At 39.2% G+C, this 23,803-nt stretch overlaps 1 protein-coding gene across 1 annotated transcript; it reads right to left on the bottom strand.

Moving 5' to 3' along the window:
• Positions 1-10,182: 10,182 nt before the first annotated feature.
• Positions 10,183-11,767, bottom strand: LOC142644304 (uncharacterized). The gene is made up of 2 exons (XM_075818947.1): positions 11,103-11,767; positions 10,183-10,780 (listed from the first exon to the last, which is right to left on the bottom strand). The coding sequence occupies exons 1-2, from the start codon at positions 11,765-11,767 to the stop codon at positions 10,183-10,185; spliced, it is 1,263 nt and encodes a 420-aa protein (XP_075675062.1).
• Positions 11,768-23,803: the final 12,036 nt, after the last annotated feature.

The following is a 23,803-nucleotide window of genomic DNA, read 5'->3' as shown; positions in this document are numbered from 1 at the left end:
AGAAAAACTTTATAGAAACAGTTACATCATAACCTTCAATAGTAAATGAATAAGTAAATATCATAGGCTCCATTATAACAAATAATGAGGAAACTTAGTGTGAGATGAAGGGAGAGAGATTCCAGCTAGCGCAGCAAGATCATTATGGTGCCAAGGCATGCTTATGAACATAGTATAAGTAGTGGGTAATGAGAGACATTTTAGGTAGTATGAGTAGTATGAAATAGTGTTTAGTGAAGCTGCTGGGACTTTTTGCTGGGTACAGATAAGTGTCTATGAGGGGTGTTCGTGAGTTAGGAGCTGGAGAACTTGGTTTCTAAGCTTGAAGCTAAGAACTCAGTGACTTCAAACTTTGCTAGAGCTTGGGGAAGGCTAAAAACAGAGAGGCTAAGGAAGAACTTCCTTCTATTAGTGTGTCTCTTAGTGTCTCCCCCTAAGTGTTAATGGAGAGTTTCCATTTATAGTTGAGTTTTAGGGGGTAATTAGCAAATAATCTCTGTTAAATCTTTCTCAATCTTCAGAAAATCCTTAGAGAATCGTTCCTAGGATTTTAGCTTAGAGTGGTAAGTTCAACTTATAGAAGGTTCTTGCTGTTTTGAGTAATAACAGCTGGGATTCTGACTTAGCATTAAATGCTGATTGGCCTTGGCTGATGGGATTAAAGCATGCTTTAGGCTAATGACCTTGGTTATGCTGCTGCTAGAATTAGAGCTCCTTAGGGCAGATTGTGTCACCTCAAGCTACGTGTCAATCTTGGAGCCCTTGCTAGGAACTCTGCTAGGATCCCCTTGGTGCCTTCCAAACCATATTTTCCTAAGTTTCCCCATTTAGGGTTCATGTACTTGGTCCATGAACCAGAGAGTACCCATTTTTGGTATGAAAATGAATTGATTTTAAGTTGTTTCAAGAGCTTTCATGCCTTGGTCATGGCTGCTTTTGGTTCTTGACTAAATGGGCTGGAGAAGAAAGAAATGACAGCTAGTTGAACCTTCCCAGCTTTTTGTCACGTCACTTTCAGCTTTATGTCACATGAGAAATGATAGAATTTCAGCTTGTGAAGGAAAGGTTTAACCCCTAATGGACACGTGTCCTTTTCTGGTCTGATTAGACAAGTTGGAACTTGATGGCAATGGGCTACAACTGTTAAGTTGCGCTAAATTTTGGAATAAGCTGAGTGTTAGAGGAAAGTTCCTTCAAAGGAGGACTTATCACCACTTCCTCAACCTCTCGGCTGCTCACATAATCCACAAAAGTGCTCATCACTCTTCTCCAATATAACTTCATATTTGTGATAGCATACCCCTCACGGTGCCTGCTTGGAACCAAGACCCTCTCTACCTTGTTAGCCCAATACTCTATTGTTGTATCATGAACCAGTGGCCTCATTGCATCGATCAAAGGACATCTTGTGGTATTAATATCCGGAACATCTTGATCAAACCCAAATTGGTGCAAAACTCTGTGGGGATTATATTATGTCAAATCAAACCCAGCACCACTTGGATACAGAATGAATGAAGGGGATGTAATGAGAAAGAAATTGGGAATTTTCTCATATTCGTTCAACCCAAACTCTTGAGATCCAGGTCTGGCATTTGGAAAAGGGTTTGGGCAGCAAAACCCAGTTGCAACATAGGAATAGGGCTTCTAGACAAAATAAGCCCCATTATCCAACAGTGTAATTGGAGGGATATTCCACACCTTCAACCCCATCCATTTCATTAACAAAGGAAGGCCATCTTCAAAGCCAAGAAATTGGAGCTCACCGTTAAAACTGGCAGCTCCAACCACCCAATTGGTCGCTTTCACATCACCGACATCCTTACCAACATCAATGTAATCTTTGAGTGTTTCCATATGAAAGTTTGCAACAATACTACATTAATAATAGACTCAATAATGTGGTATGGTGATCCTTCAAGCTCATCACTACGTAATCTATCAAGCTCAGAATAAAGAGTGCTGATACACAAAGTACCTAAAGGCAAGGACACACCTCTGCATAATACTACAGCTAAAGGAAAAGTAAAAGGTTTCATAAATTGAACCGGGTTAGAATTGAACACACACTTGCTCATCCACAAGGCTAAAAAGGTAGCTCTTCTTGCATCAACATCCTCGAACTCCCTAAACTCTCAAAAAGAAAATCTGGCTCTATTACCTCCCCAAGATGCAGAGGTACTTCTGAAAGTCTCCAGCAACTTTCTAGCAATCACAGACTCCTCATCAGACAACCCTAGCTCTAACGAGTTCACATCTCCCATGCTAGGCAGCAAACAAATCCTTTCTACATCTTCAAGGGTGACCGTAGTCTCACCCCAAGGAAAAAAGAAAGTGTGGGTATCAGTATTCCAGCAGCGCACTAGAAAGCGAAGTGCTCTCACATCTTTATACATGTTCCACCCATGGGATAAAACCACGGCTTTAAAAATCTAGGCAACCTTCAAAATTTGACAAAATCCTTCATTGGAAACCTCTTACTCTACCTAATCCGACTAACCAATAGTTGTGCCACAAGGACACAAAATTGAATAGGAGCTGGCAGAAACTCTTTCCGCTGAAACTACAAGTCTAGTATGCTAAAAGTAACTCGGACCCACGCTGTCTCATGACTGGGTGCTTCACCTTTCAAAATCCACTTCTTTGGCACGTCAGGTGGGCTGACCTCAAGAGCCCTAACTACTGGGAACAGAGAAGATGAACAATACCATGGGTCTTGCAATGGTAACAAGGGCTCTCCTAACCTAACCTCCACATCATCACCCCCAGCAACTGCTTCAGCCATGCCCTCAGCCATAGCCTCACTTTTTGGCACAACCACCTTAGCAGTACTAGAATCACCAGAACCCAATGGCTCTTCTCCTTCAGCCATAACTCACAGAACCAGAAATATTGTTTTCTCAAGAACCAAAAAAAAAAAAAAAAAGAGGCAGAAGAATACTCACTGCCACCATGGGAAGCAAGAGAAGTTATGGGTCTTTCTCTCACTTGGTCAAAATCAACAAGGGAAGCAAGAAAAGACTCAGTTTCTCTCTTAACCCTAGCCGAAGCTCTCTATTTTCCTCACTCTTGGCCGACAGTAAGGAAAAGGAGAAAGAAGAATCTCTGTTTCTCTCTTTGTTTTGCTAATAATCTCAGTTACTCTCTCTCTGCGTTGGGTGAAGTTGGTGTTACTCTCTCACTCTTGGCCGAAAATAAGAAGAAGAAGAAGAAAGGTCTCTCTCTCTGCCTTAATCTCTCTATTTTTCGATCCAAGTAAAAAAATAAAAGAAGAAATAGGCAAGGCCAGCCTTTTACTAGTAAACGTGAAAGGTGCAAATGACAAGACGTGGGGAAGAAACTAGCATTTAATGCAAGAAACTTGGGGGAATAACTAAAAGTGCTAGACATGGGAAAGTTAAGTATTCTTCTTCCTCTTTTTTTTTTTAGAAAACAATATTTTCGGTTTTGTGAGTTATGGCTGAAGGAGAAGAGCTGCTGGGTTCTAGTGATGCTACTACTATTGGGATGGCTGTGCCAGAAAATGAGGCTATGGCTGGGGGTGTGGCTGAAGCAGTTGCTGGGGGTGATGATGTGGAGTTTAGGTTAGGAGAGCCCTTGTTGCCACTATAGGACCCACGATATTGTTCATCTTCTCTGTTCCCAGCAATTGGGGCTTCTGAGGTCAGCCCACCAAGGGTGCCAAAGAAGTGAATTTTGAAAGGTGAAACCCCCAATCATGAGACAGCGTGGGTCCCAACTACTTCTAGCATACTAGACCTGCAGTTTCAGCGAAAAGAGCTTCTGCCAACTCCTATTCAGTTTTTGTGTCCTTGTGACTCAACCGTTGGTTGGTCATATTGGGTGGAGCGAGACGTCGCCGATGAAGGATTTTGTTAGATTCTGAAGGATGCCAAGATTTTTGAAGTTGTGGTTTTATCCCGTGAGTGGAACATGTACAGAGATGTGAGAGAACTTCGCTATCTGGTGGAATACTAATACCCACACTTTCTTTTTTCCTCGGGGTGAGACTACAGTCACCCTTGAAGATGTAGAAAGGATCTGTTTACTACCTAGTATGGGAGACGTGAACCTGTTAGAGCTAGGGCTATTTGATGAGGAGTCTATGATTGCTGGAAAGCTGATGGAGACTTTTGGAGGTACCTCTGCATCTTGGGGAGGTAATAGAGCTAGATTTTCTTTTTGGATTTCTGAGTTTAAGGAGTCCGAGGATGTTGATACAAGAAGAGCTGCTTTTTTAGCTTTGTGGATGAGCAAGTGTGTGTTCAATTTAGACCCGGTTCAATTTATGAAATCTTTTACTTTTCCTTTAGCTATAGTATTATGCAGAGGTGTGTCCTTGCCTTTAGGTACTTTATGTTTAGGCACTCTTTATTCTGTGCTTGATAGATTTCGTAGTGATGAGCTTGAAGGATCACTATACCACATTATAAAGTCTAGTATTAATGTAGTATTGTTGCAAACTTTCATATGGGAACACTCGAAAGATTACATTGATGTTGGTAAGGATGTTTGTGATGTGAAAGCGACCAATTGGGTGGTCAGAGCTGCCAGTCCTAACGGTGAGCTCCAATTTCTTGGCTTCGAAGATGACCTTCCTTTGTTAATGAAATGGATGGGGTTGAAGGTATGGAATCTCCCTTCAATTACACTGTTGGATGATGGGGCTCATTTTGCTTGGAAGCCCTATTCTTATGTTGCAGCTGGGTTTTACTGCCCAAACCCTTTTCAAAATGCCAGACCCGGGTCTCAAGAGTTTGGGTTGAACAAACATGAGAAAATTCCCAATTTCTTGCTCATTACATCCCCTTCATTCATTCTGTATCCAAGTGGTGCCCGGTTTGATTTGACACAATATAATCCCCACAAAGTTTTTCTCCAATTTGGGTTTGATCAAGACGTTTCAGATATTAATACCACAGGATTTCCTTTGACCGATGCAATAAGGCCACTAGTTCATGATACAGCAATAGCGTATTGGGCTAACAAGGTAGAGAGAGTCTTGGTTTTAGGCAGACACCGTGAGGGGTATGCTACCACAAATATGAAGTTGTATTGGAGAAGAGTGATGAGTCCTTTTTTGAAGGAACTTTCCTCTAACATTCGGCTTATTCTAAATACAAGAGTAGCTTTAGCATGGGCCACTAGACAAAATCTAGGATTTGCTGAATGGCGGGCTAACCTCAATGTCTGGGTGGTTCATTGGGGCGATGTTCCCATAGAATGGAGTGAATAGAATGTCATAGCAAAAGCCCCTGAGTCCAACCCAACCACTAGTGCACCCAAGAGATCTCGTGACAAATCACCCTCCTTTGAAGACAAACCCAAAAAAGTAAGATGAAAGAGAGCAAATGCTAAGATGCTTAAGGCTGGCAATCCCAAGCCCTCAGCTATTGTCCAGTCTGGTTCTGATGCAGCTCCAAACACTAAGCCTAGTGTCCCAGCTGCTGCAATATAGATGGAAGACTAGTGCTGGTAGAATAAAGGCTCTTGAATCTTCAGAAGAGGTATCCTCATAGAGCCCTTATTTTCTTACATCCTTTCTATCTTTCTTTTCTTCTTTCCTTTCATCATTTTTTTTTTTGTGTGCTAATTATGTGTTTTCATGGCTACAATAGTCTGGTGACTGTGAAGAGACATGATCAGAGGGGTATGACTTTAAGTATACAGCTGTTGACTTCAGTAAACTATTGTTCCTCGCTTCGGTTTCTTCTCGCGCTTCCTCTCCTGACGGCCTTTGTTCTCTAGGTCCAACTGATGAAGATATAGAAATGGCTGACGAGAGTCCTACTACTACTGTCATTGTTCGAGAAGTTGCTGCTGGGGAGTCTAACGAAGAGCCTGTTGGCAAGGACCCTGATGTTATCGTTACTGCTGGGGAAGTTGTTGCTAGTGTGCCCAGCCAAAGACATGTTGTTTCTTTGACTGTTCATGACGTTCAGCAAAGCAAAGAACCTCCAGGTATGATGTATTTGAGTTATTCATGTAAATAGTAAAGAAAGCTTCTTGTTCAATAACACTTGGCTGTGTGAATGCTTTTCTGTTACTACTAGGGACATAACCATGCCTCTTTTTTGTAGAGCTACGGGTTGAGTCTTCTAGTGCTGCTATCAAATGAATGAGCCTTGAAGAATTCTTCTAGGAATGTGCAAAAGATGAAGAGAATGAAAAAGTGGCAATTGACTTCTATCCCCTTTCAAATGATACTGTCATGTTCCAGGGGTCTGAAATTCCTATAGAAGGTCAGCTACTGCTGGTAGCAATTGTAAGGAAACACCCACACTTCATGGCTGAATGCAAGCTAGGTGCTTCATTAAGGAAATTCAGACTTCAATTGCTCATTGTAGTGTTGCTGGATTTGCAGCATACAAAGCTTGAGAGTTCAAACTTGAAGAAAGCACGTGAGTGGGAAAATGCTCTTAAGGACTTGTTGTTCATGAAGTTTGGAGTCCAATTTATCCTTGATAAGATTCAAGTTGCTACTGAGGCTTGTATTGCTCGAGATGATGAGTTCATAGTAAATATAACTGATCTTGAGAGAGAAATTGCAGCAAAGAGAGCTGAGCTTTCACTTTTGTTGAGTCAAAGAGATGAAATGATGCTGTCCTCGTCAGCTAGAGGTGCTTCTTCCTCAGTGGAAACCTTCGGCGATGGCTTATTTGACTAGATTTTTTATCATTATTAGTAGCTTGGTATTTTGGACAGTTTGTTTGTAAATTATGATGTAATGAAACATGTTATGTATTCTGGGTTTATTTAGCTATGTAGGCTATGTTTTGTGCAAAGGTGCACCAACCATGTGAACTTTATGTGGTAACTCAATATTTCCCCAGCTGTGCAAGCTGTGTTTTGTTTATGCACAAGTGCCTATTTTGTGAAAAAATGTTTTATTTTTCAAAGAATAGTGCAGTCAAGCTAAAATATAGTAATGGGAATCATATACATAATTTTGAAAATACTTATTGCGTTCATGACTATTTTGGTTCAAGATGCCCAGCTATTAGGGCTGTAACTTTATTCACAGCTTAGAGTATGTATGTTTATGTATGGAAAGTAATATTAGAGTACTCGTAAATATAAGAAATTCATATTTGAGGCAAAAGGCAATGCTTAATTCTTATTCACATAGTAGTGGTTTAAAACCATACAAAAGAGAGTTACTTGGTACATACTTGAAAGTTGAGTTAAGCATAGTACAACTTAAGCCATTTGCTATTGATAGGTTCCGTGAGACTTTCACCTTCTACTGTAGCTAGACGATAATAACCGCTATCACTAGCTTCCCTTATGAGATAGGGCCCCTCCCAACTTGGGGCAAACTTGAAGGGTGCTGAGAGATTCCTCCATATATGATCTGCTGCCTTTAGAACCATTTGTCCCTTAACAAAAATCTTGGATTTCATGGCCTTGTTGTAAGCATTGGCCATCTGTTGCTGATACCGCTGGGTATAGTTATAGATAAGATTTCGTGTTTCCTCCAAGGTTTCCAAGTCGACAGTTCTGATTTCTGCACAAGTGGCAGCATCCACGTCTATTTCTTGTCCTGAACAACCCTTGGGGTAGAAACTAATAGCTCAACTGGAGATATAGCCTCGGTACCATATACAAGAGAGAATGGTGATAGTCCGGTGGCTGTTTTGCTTGAGCTTCAGTATGCCCATAAGGTTTCCAGCAGGTGTTTAGTCCCGCCAGCCTCATATTCATGCACCATTTTGCTGAGAATTCTTAATAGCACTCAGTTGGTAGCTTTTTCTTGACCATTTCCTTGTGGATAATAAGGAGTGGACTTGCAATGCTTAATATGGCGATGGTCAAGTAATTTTTGAACATCTTCGTTAAAAAAAGGAGTGCCATTATCAATAACAATCTTGTGAGGGATGCCAAATCTGTAGATTATATGCTCTCGAATAAAATTCGCAATGGCTAGGTCTGTAGCCTTCTTTAGGGAAATGGCTTCAACCCACTTTGTGAAGTACTTGGTAGCCACTAGTATCCAAATATGACCCTTGGATGCTGGATTGATTAGGCCTATTAGATCAAGCCCCCAAGTGTAGAATGGCCAAAGAGTCATAATGTTTTGGAGGTTGGTGGGGTGAGTATGTATGAGGTTCCCATGGACTTGGCAAGTATGGCAAGTCTTCACACATTCAGCTACATCTTGCTTCATGGTGGGCCAGAAATACCCCAGGTTAAGCAGCTACTAGAGAAGTTACCTTTTGCCTTGATGGTCACCACATTCTCCCGCATGTACCTCTTGCATGACCGATTGTGATTCGAGGGTCCCTAAGCATCTCAAAGGTTCCCCATTAAACCCTTTCTAGAAAGAATACCCCCTCCCACAAAATAGCGAGTAGCCAATTTTTTTAAGCGGTAGGCCTCCTCATGATTGTTGGGCAAGATGCCTTCTATGAGATACTCAAGGAAGGGTATACGCCAATCACTGGTGGTGAAGACTGCACATGACTCCATCTGATCAAAAGCATATTGGCAGCCGGTGCATTGTTCTTGGATGGTGGCAGCTTGTTTGCTCATTTCTGGCTAGTAATAACCTAACCGCTAGGTGCTTGTAGAGATTGACAAAACCGCTGGCACCATAGGATTTTTCATGAACTTCTTTCAATCACTTAATGGACTCACCAGGGCTCAAGCATCTAGCTAGAACTCCTCCAGGAAGTTTTTTGTACAGCTCTCCTGCCATTAGAGCATAATCTTTGAGCACCTTCAAATGACCCTCTCATCCGATGATAATAATGCTTCTTTAAGGGGAGACCGCCAATCTGTCTGTCCCAGCGGTTCATCAAAGAACTCTTCTTTCAGCATTTGTACAACTAGAATAGGCCTTTTCACAATAGTTACATCTGTAGTTGCACCATCAAATCTGACTTTTGATCCATGTGGCTAGAGCATCAGCAAAGCGATTGTCGGACCTTAAAGAGTGTTCAATATTGAATTCTTCAAAAGAGTCCTCCACCCTTTGAGCCATAGCTCTATATGGAGCAAAAGATGGTTCCTTGAGTGCAAAATCTCCTCTAGCTTGGAAAACAACCAGATTTGAATCTCCAATTACTTGAAGATGTTTGATACCCATTTCACGAGCCACCGCTAGGCCCGTAAGATATGCTTCATATTCAGCCATATTGTTGGTGCATGGAAAATCAAGCTTGAATGACATAGCCATTGTTTCTCCGATACTTTTGGATAGGACTATCCCAGCCCCTACTTCAGAGGTAGTAGAGGACCCATCAAATCATAAAGTCCAAACAGCCCCAACTGTTTCCATCAGTACAATTTCTAGCAACCCGCCAAGTACATCATCCGTAATATCCCAATTGTCCTCACTAGGAAATTTTGACAATAAATCAGCGATGGCTGGACCCCTTACAACTGTTGGGGTGATTGTTATGATCTCAAACCCAGATAATTACAAGAGCCATTGTGCTAGCCTTCCCGAAAGGACTGGTCGCCTCAAGAGTGAGTGGATTGGATGAGATTTTGTTAAGAGTTGTACCATGTGAGCAAGCAAATAATGACGCAGTCGCTGGGCAACATATATTAGAGCAAGACAAGCCCTTTTAGCCATTGGGTAATGGGTTTCAACATCTTTTAATTTTCTGCTAACATAATAGACCGGTTGCTCGATCCCTTCTTGGTCATCTTAGGCTATGAATGCCCCTATTGCTTCGTTATTAGTTGCCAAATACAGCTTGAGCGATTTCCTTGGTATGGGTGCACATACAATTGGCAGTCTGGTCATGAGTTGCTGTAGCTGGAGGAATGTCTGCTGGCATTTGGAATCCCAGCGAAAGGGTTTTCCTTTCTTCAGAAGTGGTGTAAAGGTAGCTATGAGGGCAACGAGACTTGGAATAAACCGCCGGATGTATGAGAGTTTACCAAGGAAACTTTTGAGTTGCGTGAGTGTTGCAGGTGGCTTCATAGTAGCAATGGCTTGCACTTTTCTAGGATCAACATCTATGCCTCTTTGGTGGACAAGAAATCCCAGAAATTTCCCAGCTATAACTCCAAAGGCAAATTTAAATGGATTCATGCGAAAATTATAGAGTCGACACCTTTCAAAGACTTTTCGTAAGATAGCAAGATGATCTCCTCTTTTCTTTGACTTCACAACAATGTCGTCCATATAGTCCTCAATCTCTTTATGCATCATGTCATGAAAGATTGTGGTCATAGCCCTTTGATATGTGGCTCCGACATTCTTGAGACCGAAGGGCATGACGTGTAATAAAAGTTACCAATAAGAGTTCGAAAGGCTGTTTTGGCTGCATCTTTGGATGACATTCTGATCTGGTTATAACCGCTGAAGCCATCCATGAATGAAAACATGGCATGCCCAACAACTGAATCAATGAGCATATCCATATTTGGAAGTGAAAATTCATCCTTGAGGCATGCTTTATTAAGGTTTCGGAAGTCAACACAACATCGTATTTGTCCATTCTTTTTCTTGACTAGTACAATGTTTGAAAGCCACTTTGGGTGCATGATAGGCTTGATGAACCCAGCTGTGAGGAGTTTTTGAACTTCTTGAATAATCAGAGCTTTGACATCAGGATGGAAGGTCTGCATGGGCTGTACTACTGGCTTTGCCCCTGGTTCCACGTTAAGAGCATGTGCTACTAGGTTAGGATCCAAACCGGGCATCTCATGGTACTCCCAAGCAAAAACATCGATGTACTCCTTTAATAGTGAAATGAGCTGAGCCTTTTCTAGCGGTGGCAAAGTGGCATTAACTAAAGTTGGTCGTTGGATACTAGGATCATCACTGAGTTTAATGGTCACTAGCTCCACATGAGGTGAAAAATTGGTTACCGCTGAAGGCTCTTCAAACAGGTCTGCCAGACTACTGGGCAAATTTTCTTCTGCCGCTGGGGTTTATGTTACTTGAGTATAACAGCAAGTTGGTGTAGTGCTTGCTTCATTCAGTCCAGGACCCTTCTGTTTGAGACAGCTAGGCCCCGCGAACCGTCATAAACGATACCCCAAATGACCATCTGGCAGTTGGATCTGTACACATTGTGGCTGTGAGACATCACTGGGGGTTTCCCCACGTTCTTTTTTTCTTTTTCCTTTGATCAAGGAAAGACCTCATGTCTATTTCTGAATTATGCTCAATATCTTGCCAGCTGGGTAATGGGATCCCAACGGGCCTTAAAGTAGAATCCTCCCCACTTGGGGTGAGCTCATCATAGAAAGTAGGCTCAAAGTAGTGTGCCTCGGATAGATCAAATGGTGTAGGATTATCAGGGATGCGTATAGGCTTACCATTGAATCTTCCCTTGATGCATTGGTGGTAAGTAGATGGCATAAGCTTGTGTTTGTGGAGCCATGGCCTCCTAAGTAAAGCATAATAAGAAACGGGTGAGTCGATAACATGAAATCTGGTGAGAGAAACAATGGGCCCTACTTTAAGAATTAATTGTATACTCCCAATAGTGCATTCATGAATTCCAGCAAAGCCAAAAACCTCCATAAGAGCCCTAGCTATTCTGCTGAGCGGGATCCCAGTTGCTTTGAGTGTGCTGGTTGGAATAAGATTAAGCGATGCACTGGTGTCGACTAGTGCCCTTCTTATATGAACATCATTAATCTGAGCAGCAACATATAGTGGTTTACTATGATCAGGATGTTGCACCTCCATATCTACGTCAGTGAAGGTGATGACATGAGCTTCAGCCGTGAGGCAGTGGGTTCCTGAGCTAGCAACAATGGATACAAGAGCTTCGGTTGCTGTTCTCCTTGACTCTTCCATGAGCCCCAATTAATTGAACAAAGTACGAAAGGTAGGGCTTCTTTGAAGAGCAGAGATAGATGCTGGGGGCATGCTTGTATCACTGACAATTTCATTCTCATCAGCCCTATTATGAAAAAGTACAACTGTTGTGGCTTTCCCTCTGTGATGCTGAGGCAGTAGGTTCCACTAGACCTCTTGCTCACGAGTGATGTTCAAAGTGCCATCTGAAATTTTCTTATGAAATGTTCCCCGGACTGCTCTACAATTTCTAGTTCCATGACCCACGTATCAATGATACAAACAATAAAGGGGCTTTTGCATATCTTTAAGGGTAGGCTCTCGGCTAGGCTTAAAAGGCCTAAGCACTCCATCAGCCATCCATTTATCAATGACAGCATTCATTTCTTCATCGGTGCACGGAATGGGAGGATACTCTCCCTCCTCTGCCCTTTTCCACTTCTCCCCAACTATTGGTTCATTGGTGGAGACTACAAATGCTTAAGGAGCATTTTTCTTTTCTGACTTGGGCTTTTCAACTCTAGAAGGCTTGATTGACACAGTTGTCTTACGAGCCTTCTGGAGCAGCTGGGCAAATTGAATAATATCAAGATTCTCCAAATGGGCCCGATACTCATGAGACATGTTATCAATGCAAATTTCAACCAGCTCTTTCTCTTCAAATTGCCCATAACAATCAAGAGCAACGTCTCTGAATCGCCGAATGAAGTCAAGAAGTCCTTCGAAGGACTTTTGCTTGGTGTTGTGAAGAGTGAGGATAGTAACTTTTTCCTCCCCATGAAAATACTTTAAGCAGAAACTTTCAACCATGTCATCCCATGTGGCAATGGAACATGGCTGTAGAGTGGAGTACCACGTGTAAGCACGATCGATAAGAGATTTTGAGAATTCCCTTAAGCAAAGATCATTATTTCCAGCAAAAGGACCCATAAAATCAAGAAACTTGTTGACATGCTCAATTGCATTTCCTTTCCTCCTATCATAAAGAGTAAGGTGGGAGTCTCATATTTCTCGGGGTATGGCTTGCTTAGCAACTCAGCTGGGTAGGGTGGCCTACAAACAAAGTGCCTTGGTTCCTTTGGCTAGCTAAGCCTTTCCCTTTCCCTTTCCAGTAAAGCAGTGAGATCAAATAATGTAACAAACTGAGGAAGAGAGGAATTTTGCTCACCAGATTGAGGATTCCCAGCGGCTGATCCCCTCTCTTGCTATGTTCTAGGATCTGGTCCTTCATGTAACGGCTGGAGTGTTGGCCCCTAAGTCTCTCTCAAGATCCTTAAAGATTCAGCAAATTCAAACTGAGCTTGTTGCATTCCTTGTAAAGTCTCCACGAGGAAAGAGAATCAGTGGTCAGAACTCTCTTGGTTAACTTCATGCTGGTCAGCTTATTCTCCTTGTGGAGCTGGACTGTGATGGCTTTGTGCTGCTGGGAGACTGGTGTTTCTAGTCCCCTTTTATTGGCTATTCCGCAACCTAGGAGGCATGGTGAATCTTGGCTTCAGTAAACTCCCTAGTGAAGTCAACAAAATGTCAGGGGCAAAAAAGTTTTCCTTTCGACAAATGAGATTTATGTTGGGTCGGGGGCCTGAACCGAAACTCGACGATGGGCTCGATGCACGACCCAAAGGCTATCGGTGAAGATCCAAAGAATTCACTGTATTGTATGCCTTGGGCCTAGATTGAAACTGACAAGAATGACCTATAAACAATCCCTACAGCAGACACGTCAGCATGATGAAAAAGCATATTGCAAGAAATAACCCAGTAGTAAAATGTTTTTGCAATAAACTAGCCCAGCAGTAAAAAGTTCTACAGTAAAATATCCCAGCAGTAAAATGTTTCTACAGTAAAATATCTCAGCGGTAAAATGTTTCTACAGTAAAATATCCCAGCAGTAAAATGCCCCAGCGGTAAAGCAAGACAGAACAGAGTAAACCTCCAGCTGTTAACTATTTCACAAATTAAGAAAAGAATCTACATTTTTAGACTCATCATCCGTTAGCTCTAGAGAAAAGTCTTCTAATACAATAATATGAGGGAAAAACACTATAATAACAGTTACATCATAACCTTCAATCGTAAATGAATAAGTAAATATCATGGGCTCCATTATAACAAATAATGAGGAAACTTAGTGTGAGATGAAGGGAGAGAGAGAGATTCCAGCTAGCGCAGCAAGATCCTTATGGTGCTAAGGCATGCTTATGAACATAGTATAAGTAGTGGGTAATGAGAGACATTCCAGGCAGTATGAGTAGTATGAGATAGTGTTTAGTGAAGCTGTTGGGACTTTTTGCTGGGGACAGATAAGTGTTTATGAGTAGAGCTATGAGGGGTGTTGGTGAGTTAGAAGCTAGAGAACTTGAAGCTAAGAACTCAGTGACTTCGAACTTTGCTAGAGCTTGGGGAATGCTAAAAACAGAGAGGCTAAGGAAGAACTTCCTTCTATTAGTGTGTCTCTTAGTGTCCCCCCCCTAAGTGTTAATGGAGAGTTTTCATTTATAGTTGAGTTTTAGGGGGTAATTAGCAAATAATCTCAGCTAATCTTTCTCATTCTTCAGAAAATCCTTAGAGAATCGTTCCTAGGATTTTAGCTAAGAGTGGTAAGTTCAACTTTTAGAAGGTTCTTGCTGTTTGGGTAATACCAACTGGGATTCTGACTTGGCATTGAATGCTAATTGACCTTGGCTGATGGGATTAAAGCATGCTTTAGGCTAATCTTGGTTATGCTGCTACTAGAATTAGAGTTCCCTAGGGCAAATTGTGTCACCCTAAGCCAGGTATCAATCTTGGAGCCCTTGCTGGGAACTCTGCTGGGATCCCCTTGGTGCCCTCCAAACCACATTTCCCTAAGTTTCTCTATTTGGGGTTCATGTGCTTAGTCCATGAACCAAAACGTACCTGTTTTTGGTATGAAAATGAATTGATTTCAAGTTGTTTCAGGAGCTTTCATGCCCTTGTCATGGCTGCTCTTGGTTCTTGACCAAATGGACTTGAGAAGAAAGAAGGGACAGCTGGCTGAAGCTTCCCAGCTTTTTGTCATGTCACTTTCAGCTTTATGTCACATGATAAATTATGGAATTTCAGCTTGTGAAGGAAGGGTTTAACCCTTGATGGACACGTGTCCTCTTCTGGTCTGATTAGACAAGTTGGAACTTGATGGCAATGGGCTCCAGCTGTTAAGTTGTGCTGAATTTTGGCTGGTCAACTCATGTGAGCTTCAGCTGCTGGGATTTTTGTGTGGACTGGAATGGCTCAACTGAGCTTTGTAGTTGAACTATGGGCTTGGTTATCCCTACAAAATGAAGAGTTTTGCCATGGGTGATATACATAGGCTTTTGTAGTAAGTTGATTATGGAAAAATAAGTATAGTTCCCATAAATTTTGTTGAGAGAAATATTCCTGAGAGGTGAGTAATTTATATTTCCCATGAGTTAGGGATTTTAGTATATATTTTGCCAAGAAATAGTTTTGGGCTTTGAGCATAATGTAATTGTTTTTGCCAAAATAGTATTTGGGTTTTGTGAAATAATGCCAAAATAATATTTGGGCTTTGTAAAATAAGTGCCAAATTAGTATTTGGGCTTTGTAGGATTTTTGTAAAAATATTGCCGCGTAGCAATGGGCTTTTAGAGGTGCCATATCGTAACGGGCTTTAGAGGTGCCATATTGTAACGGTCTATAGAAGGGGGTTTTGTTGGGCTTTTTCATGAAGATAGCATAATTTTGTGGCCCAATTTTGGTAGCAAAATGGTGAGTATTTTTGTAAAAACCCAAGTTGGATAATATGTGGAATATAGTGGGTAATATTTGTGAGAGGGCCCAAGGCAATTTATAGGGCTTATATAGGGAATATTCATGGGAGCCCAATAACATGGAGAATATTTGGGTAATATATATGGGGAATATTTATGTGGGCTCAAAATAATTTATGGGCTTGTGTGGGTATTTTTTAGGTAGTGGGCTAATGAAATTAGGGCCCAAAAATTCGTACCTCAACACAATCAAAGAGAACAAAAAAGAAAAAAACTTAAAACACAAAACTAAATTGCATCAACTCAAAGTAGAGTTCTTAAAAATACAAAAAATTAATAACCTAGTGCAGAGATGCAAGAAAAATAATAAAAAAATAATAAAAAAATCCACCAAAATATTGAGAGAGAGAGAGATAACATTTTTTGTAAGGGAAAATTATGTATAGAAATATAGGATAGAAAAGATAATGAAAAATTTATAATATTAGGATAAGAAAAAGAAGAAACAAAATAAATGAAGATAAAGGGAAAGATAAAGAGCGGATTAAAGTAAAGGGTAGTGGAGAGATGAAATGTGAAAGGAATAAGAAATGTTGGAGAAAATGTAAATGTTAAAAAAAAAAAAATGAGTACGATTTTATAAGGAAATTTTTATTTATTCTTATCTAATTAAAATATTATATGTTTAATTTTTAAAAATTAAAAAATGATAGAAAATATTAATAATTTAATGATATGGATGATATGGCTGAATTTAAATGGTCAATCACACACACACACACACACACACACACACACACACACACACACACATATATATATATATATCTTTTTTTTTTTTTTGCAACATGAAAAATGATAAACCCTATCCATATAACTAAATTAAAGTTACTTTATGATGTTGAGTTAACAAAACGAATTTGTGGTTACTAGAAAGCTAAGCATTTTTTTTATAAAAAGAATAAGCTTGAAAACTAAATATGAATTGTCTTGTTTTATTGTTTGTCATTTGGATGAGAATGAAGCCTCGCATAAATTAATGAAGCCTCATTAGACCTCTCAACCATTATAGCTCTAAAGAATACCAATAATAAAAACTTAGCATAAATCAGTCTTTACCCTTTGCAAGTCAAGAAGCTACACATACAATCCAACGTACATCATTACTCAATAATGTTTCTACTCACCATACAGCAAAGTAATCATGCAAATGAACTTTGAAATATCTATTTGGTGTTACAATCGATGGTATGTAGCATTCAGAAAAAAAATATGTAGTAGTGATAAATTAAACAAAAATACTATTCAACTACTTAGATTTATCATGATATGAGGAGAACATGAATGCATTATGCACCCTTTTGTTCCTTATGTCCTATACAAAATTTAAACTATTGGAATTAAGAAGAAATAGATTTCTAAATATATAAATAGAATAGTTTTTGTTAGAAGTCAAACATTGCACATGAGGAGAGAAAAATAAAATAGAATAAAAAGATAATGTATCAAGTCTAAAAGGAAATTTATAGAACAAATGTCATGTTGTACAAAAATAACATATATAGAACAACTAAATAGGTGAATCCAAAGCAACCCAAACTAAGAATTTAAAAAAAAAACACATGTAATAAAATTAACAATTAAAGAGAAAAAAAATTAAATGACAAAACTAAATTGCATCAGCTTAATATAGAATTCTAAATAACACAACAATTTTTTTTTTTTTTTTTTGAGGTGAAAGGCAGAAATTTTATTGATATAGAAAGTATACAATCCCGTGGACAGAAGATAAAATACAATATATGGGAAACCAGTTACAAATTCATGCTATCCTTTGCGTTTCCATCAGACATTGGTATTCCTCCAACAAGCCCGTCGCCCCTTCCAGGATTATCTTCGGGTGGGTCTGGAAATGTTCGAAGATCACCTTGTTTCGTGCATTCCATATTGCCCAGGCCGTGGTTGCCCATAACTCCAGCTCTTGCTTGCTTACTTTTGATTGCATCTGTCTAAATAGGAGGAAAAAGTCGTCGACACCGTTGCTGCACTTCTGAATTCTTCCTCGGACCAGAGCCCATACGTTCCTTGCAAAGGGGCAAGTCCATAGCACATGGGAGGTGGTCTCGGGCTCTTGTTTACACATCTCGCAAGTCGGGTCTACCCCCACCCTACGGCGGTGTAAATTGTCCCGTGTAGGCAGGCAATTTGAGCAAGCTCTCCAAATAAAGGTGCGCACATTTAGTGACCAAACCATGTTCCACGTGGACCCGTGCATTCTGGCTGCTGAGTGCTCCGCTTTGTGCTGATGTCGCAGTCTATAGGCCACTTTGTATGCTGATTTCACCGTAAATTTTTTTGCCCTGTTTTCCATCCAAATAACAGAGTCATGGCCATTAGTGTTATTGAGTGGCAAGGAGAGGATTTCATCCCCGGTTTGGGCAGTAAAGGTGGCAAAAACTTTTCCCCTGTCCCATTGTCTTGAGTCATGGTCTATTAGCTCACAAACCTTCATATCTGGTGGTACTTCAATCCGTGTTACAGGGGTGTGTGACAGCCATGGGTGTGTGAATACTCCAATGCTACGGCCATCTCCCACTTTCCACCGAGTGCCTTCCTTAATGACCTCCCTTGCTGATAATAGACTACGCCACACATAAGAGGGGTTATTCCCTAGCTCAGCCATCATGAAAGATGAGTTTGGGAAATAACGTGCCTTGTATACTCTGTAAAACAGAGAATGGTTATCATCAATTAATCTCCAAGCTTGCTTCGCTAGCATAGCTAGGTTAAAGGCATGAAGATCACAGAAACCCAGCTCTCCTTCCTTTTTTGCATTGCACAATTTTGTCCAACTAATCCAATGTATCCTACGCTCTTCTTGGTTTTGACCCACCAGTATTTGGCCATCATGGAATTTATGTTGTCGCAGATGGAATTTGGTAACTTGAATAGACTCATGGAGTATGTAGGTATCGCTTGAGCCACTGTTTTGATAAGAACTTCCCTTCCTGCCTTTGAAATAGTTTTTTCCTTCCATCCCATGAATCTCTTGGTGATTTTTTCTTGTAAGTCCTTTAAGGTGTTAACCTTTGATTTACCCATGGCCATAGGCAACCTAAGATATCTTTCACATTCTGTCATAACTCTTGCCCCAAATAGTTGTTTGATTTGCTCTTTTACCTCCGGCTTCGTGTTCTTGCTAAAAAAGAGGGAAGTCTTTTGTCTATTGATTGCTTGACCGGATGCAGCCTCATATTGTGCTAACAATTGTAATAGTTTTTGGCTTTCCTCCATTGTTGCTTGACAAAATAAAAGGCTATCGTCAGCGAACAAGAGGTGAGATACCCATACTCCATTCTGACTAGATTTGATTCCTTTTAACACTCCTGTCTCCCCTGCTTTTCTCACTAAGGCTGAAAGGCCTTCCACACACATGAGAAAAAGATATGGTGAGAGAGGGTCGCCTGGCCGTATCCCCCTAGTAGGAGTGATAAAGCCCTTTGGCTCTCCATTTATTAGAACTGAGTATGAGGCTGTGGCCGTCTCCATTGCCATCTGGACCTAAGTAGGATCAAAGCCCAATTTCACCATCATTTGTTGTAAGAAGATCCACTCCACCCTATTATAGGCTTTGCTATTGTCCAATTTCACCGCCATCTGCCCTTTCTTTCCCTTCCTCCTGTTTCGCAGCCTATGAAGCAACTCATATGCTACAGTAGTATTGTCAGTGATTAATCGATTTGGGACAAAAGCACTTTGGACATCAGAAATCACATTATGCAAAATAAGTTTCAATCGATTAGCAATAACCTTTGATATGATTCGGGATATTACATTGGCTAAGCTAATGTAACAAAAATAAAATCCACCAAAAAATTGAGAGAGAGAGAGAGAGAGAGAGAGAGAGAGAGAGAGAGAACCTTTTTTGTGAGAGAAAAGTATGTATAAAATGGAAGAGAGAATGACAAATTTATAGTAAGAGGATGTGAACAAGAAAGGACAAAAAAAAGGAAGATGAAGGGGAAGATGAAAAGTGATATTAAAAGGTAGAGAGTAGTAGGGAGATGAAAAGGTAAAGTAGAGGGTAGTGGGAAGATGAAAATATAAGGGATAGAGAAAGGTTGGAGAAAGTGTAAATATTTTTTTAAAAAAAGGTAAATATTAAAATATATATATATAGGAAATTTGGAAAGAAAAATGATAATGACGTGGACGCTGATATGACTCAACTGGAGCATAGCAACAATAAATGATACACTTATATATATATATATATATATATATATATATATATATATATATAGTGTATGTTTGGATTGCGCGTCTGCATTTTTTTGTGTGAGTCTCGTGCACTGTTCACGGGACCCGCAAGTACTTTTTTCAACAAAAACAACTTTAAAATTGATCTTACGACACTATTCACACATTTAAAAATTATTTTATTACAATGTTTTCAGGTTTCAGTAATAAGCAGTATCCAAACAGACCCGGAGTATTATTTTGATCTAATCCTTTCCTCAAGGTGGAAAGCTACATGATGATTCTACAGATTTATGAGTTCTAACATTTTTTTTTTTTTTTAATGAGGAACTTCTAATTACTTTTTAAGTCATTGTAACAAAGTACTAGCTAGCTAGGGTTCTGCAAAGAAAATGCACCAAGTAGAAAATGGAAATGATTAAAAATAAAACAAGGAGAGTCTTGTAAAATATACTTCTGGGCATTCTTTGCTACGAATGAAATTAAGAATTTGTTGATTAATTGAGATCTTCATCTTTTTTTAGTTTTGCTCAGGATTAAAAAAGAACCAAAAATTAAAATAAAAAATCTAGTGATAGTTTTCTATAAAATAAGGAAAGATAATCAATTAGGTGATCTTCATTTTTAAAAAATTGACAACTAAATTCATCTCATCAGGGAAAGAAAAAACAACACTCAACAAACACCAATCAATAAAACCAAATAGATAACTTTCATATCTCATATACTTTCATTTTTCATTAGCAGAAATGACTATATAAGTAAGAATAAAGAAAACCACAAAAAAAAAAAAAAGCATAAGAGAGAGAGAGAGAAGAAGAAACTGAGAAGGGAAAAATGGCAACGTTGATAAATATAAAAAGATTATGTGGATGAGTGAGGAGTCATACCTTTGAGCTTTGGCTTAATTAGTAGTTGTGGACTGCTTAACCAAGAAGATATCCTTGGATTCTGTCTTCTCTGCCTCAATCAATGCAACTATTTGTTTTTCAGTTCAGGTAAGATCTATTTTGGTTACATAAAATAAATAAATAAATAAATCTATTTTGGTACAGAACCCAGAAGAAGAAGGGCCGTGTCCTTTCCTTTTACAAAGATTAGCTTTTTTTTATTTTTAATTTCTTTCTACGAAAATGTGGCTATTGGGTCAGTGTGCGTCACAAAAGAAAGGTACTACTTCGGCTGCGTTATAAGAGCACTAGCAATAATGGTACTAAAAAGCTATTTTTAGCACCACTACACATAAAAAAGAGGGTTGTAATAGTGGAGCAAAAGGTAAAATGTTTACCCTCATTATGCACAGCTATATATGGCTGTGCATTGTAGCTGAGAGCTAAAAAAAATTGATTTTTTATTCTCCATCCGGTTTAACATAATTATTTTTTTGTTTTTTTTTTTCTATTCTTTTATTCTCCAAACCGTGCTCTCTGAAGACAAAACCTTCTCTCTCAAACTCTCACCTCTCTATCTCACCACTGTCGGCCAGACTCGATCCTCAACGTCACCAGCCCACCAAAGCTCAACGTCACCAACCCATAAGCTGACCCACTTCGTCGAACTCCCAAGCCAACCCAAGCCCCAAGCCACCAATCCACGCCTCAGACGCACACCTCCGATCCACACCTCCAACCCATCTCATAAAGTCATTGGCACCAATAGCTAGTATAACTTATAAAGTCATTGGCAGTGCTTGGGCTGGTCGAGTTATGGTGGTGGGTTGCCAATTGGTTTGCAATTTTGGGTTGTTGGGTTTTTTCTTGATGGGTTTGGTAACAGTGGTGGGGGTTTCGGTTGTGATCACGGTGGCTAGGCTATGAGTTTGGTGGGTCTCAGTAAGTCGATCTTGCGATGATGGGTTGTGATCATGGTGGTTGGGCAGTAGGTATCTGGCAGTGATCATGGTCATTTGGTAGTGAGTATTTAGAGGTGGCTATGGCTGGGATGTGATGTGGGGGTTTAGGTGGTAGTTGGTTTGCTGAGTTAAGCAGAAAAAGTGAAAGTTTGATCACTTTGTTGGTTGATCTTGGTTCAGAGAAAGAGAAAGAGACAGAGAGAAAGAGGAAGAGAGAGAAAGAGAGAATAAAAATTAATAAAGAAAAAATAAAGAAGGGATATTTAATTGAAGTGGTAAAGTTTCTCAAAAAAAAAAAAAATTGAAGTGGTAAAAAAATATGTTTTCTATTTTATATGTTTTCTTATAAAGTTCCTCCATTTCATAGTTCACATTGTTCCAAGATTGCTTCCGGACAATTGAGATGATTGTTTTAGTCAAAAATAAATTTGTGTGTGTGTGTGTGTGTATATATATATATATATATATTTTTTGGTTTTTAAAAAAATAATGTTGTTATACTAGATGATAATAGGCTATCATGACGATTGAGAAATTTTTTTTAGTCAAAAGATAAATTTGTATATATATAATTTGGGGTTAAAACAAAATATTATTGTTACACTAGATGATAATTTTCTATCATGATGATTGAAAAATTGTTTTAATAAAAAAAATGTATAAGTATAATTTGGGGGTTAAAAAAAAACACTTGTTAACACTAGATGATTATTTGCTATCATGTGACGGCAGCGGTGGCAATGGCGGAAGCAATGGAAGAGTCGATGGTAGCAGCAGTAGTGGTGGGGGCGATAGTAGAAGAGTCAGTGGTGGCGGCAGTGGTGGCAGCGGTAGCGGTTACGATGGTTGTAATTGTTGTTAATTGTAGTAGATATTTTATTTTATTGTAGTGAATATATTATTTTATTGTGATATTTATATTATTTTATTGTGTTGAAAGCTAAAATAGATCCACTGCTGCTAGATGTTTTGTAAAGTGAGTAGGTAAAATAGATAAAGTAACTTTTTGTAGTACTAAATAGCTAAATTTTTAACTCTACTACTGTGAATACTCTAAAGTGCCAAGAAAAAATATTGTTCCTTTCTACTTTTTTTTTTTTTTTGAATTAATTTTTTATTCTACATCTCGTTTGAATCTTTGATCCAACAACAATGGTAGTAGTAGTATTCCTACGTCCTTCCACGTGGTCTCGGAATCAGTTTATGTCGCTTTCAAATATATGTCGACAAATAAGGACTAAACTATATAAAACTCTTAACATATAGTTGTGAACTACAAATAAGACTTTTACTATTTTACTTCTTTTTTTGGCCAATGGGTTTTTTAGCATGATTCTACCTGATATTTTATATTAGAGATAATATAAATGCAAGATATATATGACTATTATACTATTTCAATATATACATATAGAGATGGGTTCAAGTTACACCTGGTGTAACGCTTTGACTTCACAATTGGATATTACCCCTTGTAATGCAACATTAAGATGCTTCATTTCCCAATATTTTCCTCTATATGAAAATATATTTGCTCCCACTTCATGCTATACAAGCAGAAGTTTATATTCATACTTGTACAAGTCCTCACACATTGGGAAATTCAACTAAGGCTTATAATTTTTATTTTTATCCTAAATTATTGTTGAATTCCTTCAGTTAGAAAGTATGTTGAGCATCATTGCCAATCCAAAAATAATTACGTCTGTAGTGCCATATGATCCAAATTATTGTTGAATTCCTTCAGTTAGAAAGTATGTTGAGCATCATTGCCAATCCAAAAATAATTACGTCTGTAGTGCCATATGATCCAAAGCACCATTAGACATTAATCAACTTGATATCCTCCGTACCATTTCACATGATAATGTATCAAAATAATCGCTACATGCTTTAGGAGAAAAGCATGACTAATTTAATCTATTTGAATTTTACTATGTAAAATTTGATACATGTATTAGCCAAAATGTTCCTCTCCTTTTAAAGCAATAGAAAGAATATTCATCACAAGAGCACCCCAACAGAAAAGAAAAAACAAAATAAACAGGGATTCAATATACTAAACAAGGAGATCAGAGTCTTGTATATTCTTCAGCAGCAAATTGGGCATACAATCAACCCATTCTCATTACACTCTGGACACACATTCGACTCTCCCTCTGCGGAAACAAT

This window comes from Castanea sativa, chromosome 7, assembly GCF_040712315.1.
Source record: "Castanea sativa cultivar Marrone di Chiusa Pesio chromosome 7, ASM4071231v1".
Lineage (NCBI taxonomy): Eukaryota > Viridiplantae > Streptophyta > Magnoliopsida > Fagales > Fagaceae > Castanea > Castanea sativa.
This window is presented reverse-complemented; position numbering and strand designations above follow the sequence as displayed.

Coding starts and splice junctions, on each gene's coding strand:
- LOC142644304 (XM_075818947.1), bottom strand. CDS start 11,767: ATGGAAGAGTCAAGGAGAACAGCAACCGAAGCTCTTGTATCCATTGTT. Junction 10,781..11,102: donor AATTCAGAAATAGACATGAG/GTCTTTCCTTGA, acceptor CATTAAACTCAG/TGATGATCCTAGTATCCAAC.